Below are 9,796 nucleotides of genomic sequence, written 5' to 3'. Positions count from 1 at the left end.
CTAAAAATCAAGAAATCTCACCGAGCAAAATCCAAAGATTCGGCCAACTTCGAAACCCACGATCCTGACGTCCAAATCCTTCAAACGAACGTCCCCGAGCTTCCTTAGGACCTCACTAAGCTTGCTATAAGCTTGAATTTCCCTGAAACACAACATTTTACGTTCGCATGAACAGTACCCAAGAATGGAGGTTCGGATCCCACGTGAAATCGAAGGTTTCACTTCTTAAAACTAGCACTAATGAACTCAGGACGTCAAAAGGATGAAGATACATACCTTATTTGCCTCGATCCGTCAAGTTTTGAAGGGTTTTAGTTGTGGTCCGTACATATTTGGGTGTGTGTGTGTGTGCGAGGTCGAGAGGGAGAGAGAGACAGAAAGTGCTACGGGAGAGAGAGGGAGAGAGAGGTCCCTTTCTGTGTGGTCCACCTTAATCCACACCAACCATAAATCATCCTAACCAGTTTAACAAGAAAAATCAATCTTTTAAACCAACTTAATTATATAATTATCCCTTCCAAACTTAACCAATATTGAACCATAATAATGCCACATACATACGTACCTTAGTACTCATCAAGGGTAATATAGTCATTCCACATTCCCGTCAAAAGCACCTCCGGGACGGGCTGTGACAATCTTCCCTCCTTATAGAATTTCGTCCCCGAAATTCCCATAACCAATTAAACCATTTAATACCCATAAAACAACCTTGGGTACAGCTCTTTCATCCGATCTTCCGTCTCCCAGGTAGCTTCCTCCATAGAATGGTTCCTCCACAACACCTTCACCAAACTCACCGTCTTGTTCCTTAGAACCTTATCCTTCCAATCCAATATTGTGATTGGTTCCTCATCATAAGTCAAATCCGGATTAATCTCTAGCGGTTGAGAAGGAATCACATGGGAAGGATCAGAAATATAATGTTGAATCATAGAGACGTGAAACACATTATGGACCTTAGATAACTCCGGAGGCAGCTCCAACCGGTAGGCAACTTCACCAACTCTTTCGGTGATCACATAAGGTCCAATGTATCTCGGACTTAGCTTCCCTCTTTTTCCAAATCATACCACACCTCTCCAAGGTGACAATTTCAAAAACACCCAATCCCCCACATCATATACTCGATCAGTAGTATGCCGATCCGCTAAACTCTTCTGTCGATCCTGGGCTGCTTTCAGGTTTGACTTAATTACCTGAACATTTTGAGTAGTCTCCTCTACAATCTCTGGGCCTACTAATACCCTTTCACCAACCTCATACCAACATAATGGCGTTCGACACGCCCTACCATAAAGTGCCACAAATGGGGACATGCCAATGCTCGAGTGAAAACTATTATTATAATCAAACTCCATCAAGTCTAGACGATCATGCCAGGAATCACCAAATTGTAACACTGAAGATCTCAACATATCTTCCAACGTCTGAATGGTCCTCTCTGATTGCCCATCACTTTGAGGATGATAAGTTGTGCTATACAGTAATTGTGCACCCAGAGCTTCCTGAAAAGCCACCCAGAATTTAGAAGTAAATCTTGGGTCTCGGTCAGAGATAATATTGACTGGAACTCCATGATACTTTACAATCTTTGAAATAAACAACTTAGCCAATTTATTCAGAGGGTACTTCTCCCTAACTGGAATGAAATGCGCTGATTTGGTAAGTCGATCTACAATCACCCAAATACCATCAAATCCATTTCGTGTACGAGGAAGTTTATACACGAAATCCATGGTTATATTTTCCCGTTTCCACTGGGGAACGGGAAGTGGCTGCATTCGCCCAAATGGCTTCTTTCTTTCTGCCTTCACTTGCTGGCAAATAATACATCTACTCACATATTCTGCAATTTCTCTTTTCATACCCGGCCAATAATAAAATGGTCGAATGGTATGATACATTTTAGTTCCTCCTGGGTGCATCGCATAAGCTGAACAATGCGCTTCATCCAGAATTTCCTTCTTCAATTCTTCATTATTCGAAACATACATTCTGTTTTCTTGCATGAGCATACCATCTGATTCCCGAATTCTGAGATCTTTCCTTTTCCCCTCACTTCTTAACTGAACCAACTCCTGAATCTCCTCATCCACCATCTGAGTTGCGAGTATACGGTCCACCAAAACTGGCCTGACTTGAAACTAGCAAGAAAAGCTCCACTTGGGTTTTCAAATTCCAACCTTACTCCCGTTGTCCTCAATTCAGCAAGAAGAGGAATACGACTAGTATATAAGGCATTAAGCCTGCCTTGAGGTTTCCTACTCAGAGCATCCGCTACCACATTAGCACGACCTGGATGATATTCAATAGTACAATCATAATCACTTAGCAATTCCATCCACCTTCACTGACGAAGATTAAGATCATGCTGAGTAAACAAATACTGAAGACTCTTGTGATCAGTGAAGATCTTACACTTCTCACCATACAAATAATGCCTCCAAATCTTTAAAGCAAAAACAATTGCTGCCAATTCAAGGTCGTGAGTAGGATAGTTCCTTTCATGATTTTTCAACTGCTTAGAAGCATAAGCAATCACCTTATTATGCTGCATCAAAACACATCCCAAACCATTTAAGGAAGCATCACTATAAATTTCGAAATTACCGCTATCATCAGGAAGTACTAACACTGGAGCATGGGTGAGGCAATATTTCAATTGCTGAAAACTCCGCTCACAATTCTCATCCCACTCAAATTTAATATCCTTCCTGGTCAACTTTGTTAACGGCAAAGCAATCATAGAAAAATCCTGAACGAACCGTCGATAATAACCTGCTAAACCAAGAAAACTGCGTACCTCAGTGACGGTTCGAGGTTGCTCCCAATTCTCCACCGCTGCTATCTTCTGAGGATCAACTTGAATTCCTTGAGCCGATACAACATGCCCCAAAAATGCCACTTCAGTCAACCAAAACTGACATTTACTGAACTTGGCATACAACTGATGCTCCCTCAATTTCCTTAACACCAAATTAAGGTGTCGGATATGATCTGCTTGAGATTTAGAGTATACCAGAATATCATCAATAAAAACAATAACAAATTTATCAAGATATTGCTGGAATACCTCATTCATCAATCTCATAAAAGCTGCAGGTGCATTAGTTAATCCGAATGGCATAACCAGAAATTCATAATGTCCGTACCGAGTCCGGAAAGCCGTCTTAGGTACATCATCTTCTTTAATCTTCAATTGATAATACCCAGATCTCAAATCAATCTTAGAAAATACACACGCACCTTTCAGTTGATCAAACAAATCATCAATGCGAGGCAATGGATAACGGTTTTTAATTGTTACCCTGTTCAATTGTCTATAATCAATACACAATCGCAGAGTTCCATCCTTCTTCCTCACAAATAATACTGGGGCACCCCAAGGTGAAGAACTAGGTTGAATAAAACCTTTATCAAGTAATTCTTGCAACTGGATTTTTAATTCTCTCAACTCAGCAGGAGCCATTCTATAAGGAGTCAGAGATATAGGGTCCGTACCTGGAAGCAAATCAATAGCGAATTCCACCTCCCTGTCTGGTGGCAATCCCGGCAAATCATCAGGGAATACATCCGGATAATGTTTGACCACGCCAACTTCTTCTATACTAGTAGAAGCAATATCATTTAATACCACATGTGCTAAATATCCCTGGCAACCCTTTGATAATAATTTCCTCGCCCTTATGGCAGAAATAACACCATGTCTCACCCCACTTCTCTCGCCCACAAAAGTAACCTTGGGTAGTCCAGGACGATAAAAAGTAATTGATTTACCATAACAATCAATATGGGCACGATTATAATGCAACCAATCAGCTCCTAGAATCACATCAAAATCCACAATATCTAACGGAATAAGATCAGCTGACATAATCACGCCCTCAACCATCACTGGACACCCAAGATACACACTATCAACATAACATTTATCTCCTCTAGGCATGGCAAACTCTAAATCAAATCCTATAGGTGAAAGGTGAGGTTGGGTCATTTGAACAAACGTATGAGAAATCACAGAGTGCGTAGCACCACAATCAATCAAAATCTTAGCAAAATGACCAAGAACATTCAACGTACCCATGATCAAGTCTGGATGGTTCTGAGCCTCCTGCAGAGAAATATGATTAACTCGTCCCTGAACCTGCTGTCGTCCACCTCGGCCTCTACTGCCCTGATTACCTCGTCCATGAGGATTACGCCCCTGGCCTGGCTGACTAGGCTGCCTGGATGATCCTACACCACCAGTAGCAACTTCCCCCTGACGGGGCTGACCTCCCTGATGCCACTGCGATCCACCAGCTGGCATAGAGGAATAAGATGAATAACCTCCAAAATCTTGAGAATACCCAGCCTGAGAATGAGGCTCCTGGGAATACTGATAAGGTCCGGGAGCATACGGAGCAGCATCCCCCTGGTAGTGGTAGGCACCACCACGACTCGGCTGGCCATAACCGCCTGATCCAAAACTCTGCTGAACCGGCACTGGAGGTGGCATAGTGGTATGCTACGGTCTTTGCTGACCCTGGGGACACTGAGAAGCCCGATGTCCCATTTGCCCACAAGTAAAGCAAGCTCCACTACCTCTCCTACACTCACCATGGTGACGAAAGTTACAACGGCGGCACCACGGAGCGCCAGAACCACCAGAATCCCTTTGTCCCTGAAATCTGGGTCCACCAGAAAATCTTCCACCACCTCTCCTCGGGCCAGTAAAACTGTATCCCCCACTAGAAGAACTCGAACTCGCTCCACTCTTCTTAAAATTCTGTGTCTGCCGAGGTCCCGGAATGGAGATACCCTTACCTTTATCATTCTTCTTCTGACCCTCATTCTTGTCCTCGTCATCCTCACTGTCAGGAAGATTATCAGAGTCCTCCATCCTAACCAAAATCTTAAAATACTCATGATAATCAGCGCAGGGAAGTGCATTGGCAAAGGTACGCCACTTCTTCTTAGATCCCAACTTGAAACGTCGAAGCATTTCTCCCTGATTACCAGCTGTATCAGGGTCATAACGAGACAAATCAGTAAACTTTCTATAATATTCATGCGCCGACATATTTCTCTGTTTCAACCTGGTGAATTCCTGCTTCTTACGGTCAATATACTCTGGAGGGACGAATCTTTTCATAAAATTCTCTTTGAACACTTTCCAGTCGGCTGCCATCTCAGGTGACATGTACCTAGTCTGATTCATCCACCAAGCTGCTGGTTCTCGACCCAAAAACCAAGTGGTGGTCTCCACCCACCTATTAGCAGGGAGATTCCCCTGACTCTGCATCACCTGGAAGGTCTTCTCAATATGATCTAGCCATTTCTCTGCCCCTTCATGACTTTCATTACCCATAAAACGATCTAACTTCAAGTTGTACATGGTCTCCAAAGGTGTCCTCGGAGGAGGGGGAGGACGAATCACGTTCTGCAAAGCCTGGGCCATCGCTTCCCCTAACTGAGTGATATCCGGGAAATTAGGTTCAGAAGTACGGCGGGACTCCCTACGCTCCCTACGAGGCGGCATGATTCTGACAGAAAACATCAAAAGATCGTTAAGACATTAACAAATTTACAGGACTGCAACCTAAGCTCTGATACCAAACTGACACACCCCGATCCGGAGGATCCAGGTGTGCTGGCCGTCACGTGGGCGTGACGTAACCATAGGCGCGACACGGAAGCGAAATAACAACATAAATCAGCAGAAATTCAAACCAAACTCAACATAACCACCTACGAACATAACCGGACGAGTTATAAAGTAAACACATAAGTTCAGAGCAGAGGTTTAAGTGCAGTCAAGTAGGACTAAAATAAAATACATCACCCTCAGGTGAGTCCTACATGTCGAAAGTCTGTCAGAAAGCCGGAAAAGACCTCGAGAGCCACCAACCGTTAAATTAGAACCTGGAGGGGCGCAAAACAAAATGAGTGGGTCAGTAAAACCAAAGATTTTTCCAAAACATTTCATTTAAAACATTTCTAACCCCTCACCGTAAAACCTGTATACTTTCCCAGAAAAATATATATATATATAAATACAACTATATGAAATCTCAAAACTTGAATCCCAAATCTTCAACATTTTTCAAGAAAAACATGCCATGCCATAAATCAAATATAAATCAGGTGAAATAAGGAATCAATCGGAGACCCTGCAGTTGGTCCTATACGATTAATTCAACAGCTCAATATCCCACTAAGCCGGAGTCACCACCGTGACCTGTACGGCCCTACTCTGCACATCACTCGGAACTACGTAAGGTAGTCTATACGATGAAAGGTGTAAAAATACGCTCTAGTGCTTCTCTCATCATATCATCAGCGCGCATAACTAAGGTCACCCACTAGTCGGAATCACGCCAAGTGATCTGTTCGACTAGCATGTCGGAACCCTCACATGGTCTGTACGACATCCACCTACTTGGATCCAAGACGAGCGTGCGGTGTGGTGAATAATACAAGCACTAACACCTAGGGTGCAGGTTATGAGCTCAAAACATCTCAACAACAACCAATTCAATGAATAAATGAACTCACCTGACTTACATGTGCCTCCACTGCACCATGCAACATGTATGCATCATATATCAATCATATAACTCATATGAAGTTCACATTTTTCAAATAATTCTATGCATGGCATTTTCTAAAACATATTTTCACATAAAATCATTTTCTGGGAAAAATCGATAGTATAAAGGTAATACGAAAATAAAACTGCCCACTCACTGGTAAGTCGACGGGTTGTAACCCCCATGGCGTCCCTGGATGCGGTCGTCCTCGGGATACGTCTCACCTATATGCGAAACAACTATAAAAACGTTAATTTTAAACACATCACCAATATTTCGAAATAACTTCTCATACGATGTTCAATTTGGGTATATGAATATACCACATCGACCTACTCGACGTCACGAGCGTCGGGAAATTTTTAGAAAAAAATTTGGAGGGCTCACGCGCCGCACGTGGCATGGGCCTACGCGCCCCCCACGCGCCCTTCTTCTTCCTTGGGTCGCCGGACTGGTTTTTCCGGCGACCGGATTCCGACCAATTTTAAAACCTCTTGTTCTCCTTCGTTTTTCACCCATTTTCTTCGTATTTTATATCAAATTGAAGCCCCAAACATGTAGAATCACGTTGGACTAGTTTTAGGGTCTAAAAATCAAGAAATCTCACCGAGCAAAATCCAAAGATTCGGCCAACTTCGAAACCCACGATCCCGACGTCCAAATCCTTCAAACGAACGTCCCCGAGCTTCCTTAGGACCTCACTAAGCTTGCTATAAGCTTGAATTTCCCTGAAACACAACATTTTACGTTCGCATGAACAGTACCCAAGAATGGAGGTTCGGATCCCACGTGAAATCGAAGGTTTCACTTCCTAAAACTAGCACCAATGAACTCAGGACGTCAAAAGGATGAAGATACATACCTTATTTGCCTCGATCCGTCAAGTTTTGAAGGGTTTTAGTTGTGGTCCATACATATTTGGGTGTGTGTGTGTGTACGAGGTCGAGAGGGAGAGAGAGACAGAGAGTGCTACGGGAGGGAGAGGGAGAGAGAGGTCCCTTTCTGTGTGGTCCACCTTAATCCACACCAACCATAAATCATCCTAACCAGTTTAACAAGAAAAATCAATCTTTTAAACCAACTTAATTATATAATTATCCCTTCCAAACTTAACCAATATTGAACCATAATAATGCCACATACATACGTACCTTAGTACTCATCAAGGGTAATATAGTCATTCCACATTCCCGTCAAAAGCACCTCCGGGACGGGCTGTGACATTATCAAATTGTCAAATATTTTAAACTTTTAAATCTAAATTAATATAATTTTATAGTTATTATGTATCTAGTCTTTACATGTTCTGAAAATGAAAACCTTAGAAGGATTGACCTCTTAAAGTTGGTGGTCCATTATGATTTTTGGGTGCATATGGCATTTTATATTTTTTTTCTTGTAAATCTAAATGGATCTCAAAGTTACTTTTTTTTTATTTGTTCTTATTTTTGTTATATTTGCATTTTTGTTTTGTCTTATGAGAAATTTACATATGCATCACTTGAACTCCTATGCTAGCGTCTCATCTTAGTTCCGGTTTGGGTTTAGGGGTGATAAGACTATACCATCGACCTCATTGAAGTCTCCGCAGCTGTTGTGACGTCTTCTAGCACCATCCTCTTCCATTACATCGTTCTTTCTGCTGTAGTTAATATAATAATCCGTTGATGGGCGGCTTAAACTAAATTTTGGGGGTCCTTAACAAAAAAAGTGAATGCTTGCTTCCATAATATATTAAGTGATGCTTGTGCAATTTTTTTGGGATGTCCATTCTCATGTCTAATGATGACTGTAGAGTATTATTATTCTTAGAAAGTCTGTTGAGTTTTGGTTTCAATATTTATTGTATATTTCATTATGAATGTTACAAGAAAGTGAAGGCAACTCTTATAGAGTGCCAAAAGAAAGCTACAATAGATTGTAGGATAACTACACAAACACAATCCCTAAAATCTGCCCTAACAAGTGGAAAAGCAAAAACTAAATTACAAATAAAGAACTTTTACAAGCAACTAAGAAAGGTTGATGTAAGGTGAATGACAAGCTATGGAAATGTTGATGTAAGGTGAATGACAAGCTATGGAAAGTGAGGTTGATGTAAGGTGAATGACAAGCTATGAAAAGTGACTTTAGTCTATGACTTAGCTAAAGTGAGGATGACAACTCATACATACAAACCAGTTTCAATACACCCCCTCAAGCTGGATCAAGGGGATTGATTGATCCAAACTTGCACAACAAACGCTGAAACTGAGTAGAGTCTAGTGCTTTTATGAATAAATCAGCAAGTTGATCGTGGCTGCGTGTGAACACGGTGTTTATCACCTTGGATTGAACTTGAGCACGAATATAATGGCAGTCAACTTCAATATGTTTGGTCCTTTCATGGAATACTGGATTGGAGGCAATGTGCATGGCAGCTTGGTTATCACAATACAAGGACATAGGTGCCATGCTTGTGAATCCGAGCTCAAAAAGAAGACATTTCAACCATATGAGTTCACAGGCTATTGCTGTTATAGCCCTATACTCAGCTTCAGCACTAGATCGAGCAATAACAGTTTGTTTCTTGCTCTTCCAAGTGACAAGGTTCCTTCCAACAAACGTGCAAAAACCTGTTGTGGATTTTCGATCAAGGGCATTTCCAGCCCAGTCAGCATCTGTGTAGGCCAAGATGTGATTTGATCTATTGTTCTTCATAATTATCCCCCTTCCTACTGAGCCCTTGAGATATCGAAGTATTCTCTTGACGATTTCCCAGTGAACTAGAGTAGGATAGTGCATGAACTGACTGGCTAGGCTAACTGAATATGAGATATCAGGCCTAGTAATGGTGAGATAAATAAGTTTCCCAACCATTTGTTGATAAACACTAGGGTCCGAGAGAGGTTCACCTTTTTCATGCCACTAAAGTTTGCTAACTAGGGGTGTCCAAGCTGGTTTACATTCCATCATGTTAGCTTCATCTAGAAGATCGAGAACATACTTTCTTTGATTCAAGAACAATCTCTTTGAAGAGGTAGCCACCTCAATTCCAAAAAAGTATTTCAAAGGCCCCAAGTCTTTAATGGCAAATTTTTGGTGAAGTGACTGCTTAAGTGTCTTGATTTCACTTATATTGTCACCTGTAATAATTAGGTCATCAACATATATAAGCACAACCAATTTGCTAGCAATACTACTTCGAACAAACAAAGAAGAGTCAGCATGACTCCTTTTGA

At 41.7% G+C, this 9,796-nt stretch overlaps 1 protein-coding gene across 1 annotated transcript; it reads right to left on the bottom strand.

The window, feature by feature from the left end:
• LOC139196070 (uncharacterized) lies at positions 1–4,501 on the bottom strand. The gene is made up of 7 exons (XM_070821733.1): positions 3,836–4,501; positions 2,807–3,742; positions 2,021–2,147; positions 1,590–1,675; positions 1,079–1,508; positions 712–997; positions 1–142 (listed from the first exon to the last, which is right to left on the bottom strand). Exons 1-7 carry the CDS (start codon positions 4,499–4,501, stop codon positions 1–3), a joined length of 2,673 nt encoding a protein of 890 aa, XP_070677834.1.
• Positions 4,502–9,796: the final 5,295 nt, after the last annotated feature.

Source organism: Malus domestica, chromosome 05 (genome assembly GCF_042453785.1).
Source record: "Malus domestica chromosome 05, GDT2T_hap1".
In the NCBI taxonomy this organism is placed as follows: domain Eukaryota; kingdom Viridiplantae; phylum Streptophyta; class Magnoliopsida; order Rosales; family Rosaceae; genus Malus; species Malus domestica.
This window is presented reverse-complemented; position numbering and strand designations above follow the sequence as displayed.

Bases quoted from the DNA above. Each gene is read 5' to 3' on its own strand.
- LOC139196070 (XM_070821733.1), bottom strand. From the start codon at position 4,501: ATGCCACCTCCAGTGCCGGTTCAGCAGAGTTTTGGATCAGGCGGTTAT. The intron at 1,676-2,020 runs GTATGCTCATGC...GGGTGATTGTAG, and splicing joins CAGAATTCGGGAATCAGATG to ATCGACTTACCAAATCAGCG. The intron at 143-711 runs GTTGTTTTATGG...GTTGTGTTTCAG, and splicing joins ATGAAAGAGCTGTACCCAAG to GGAAATTCAAGCTTATAGCA.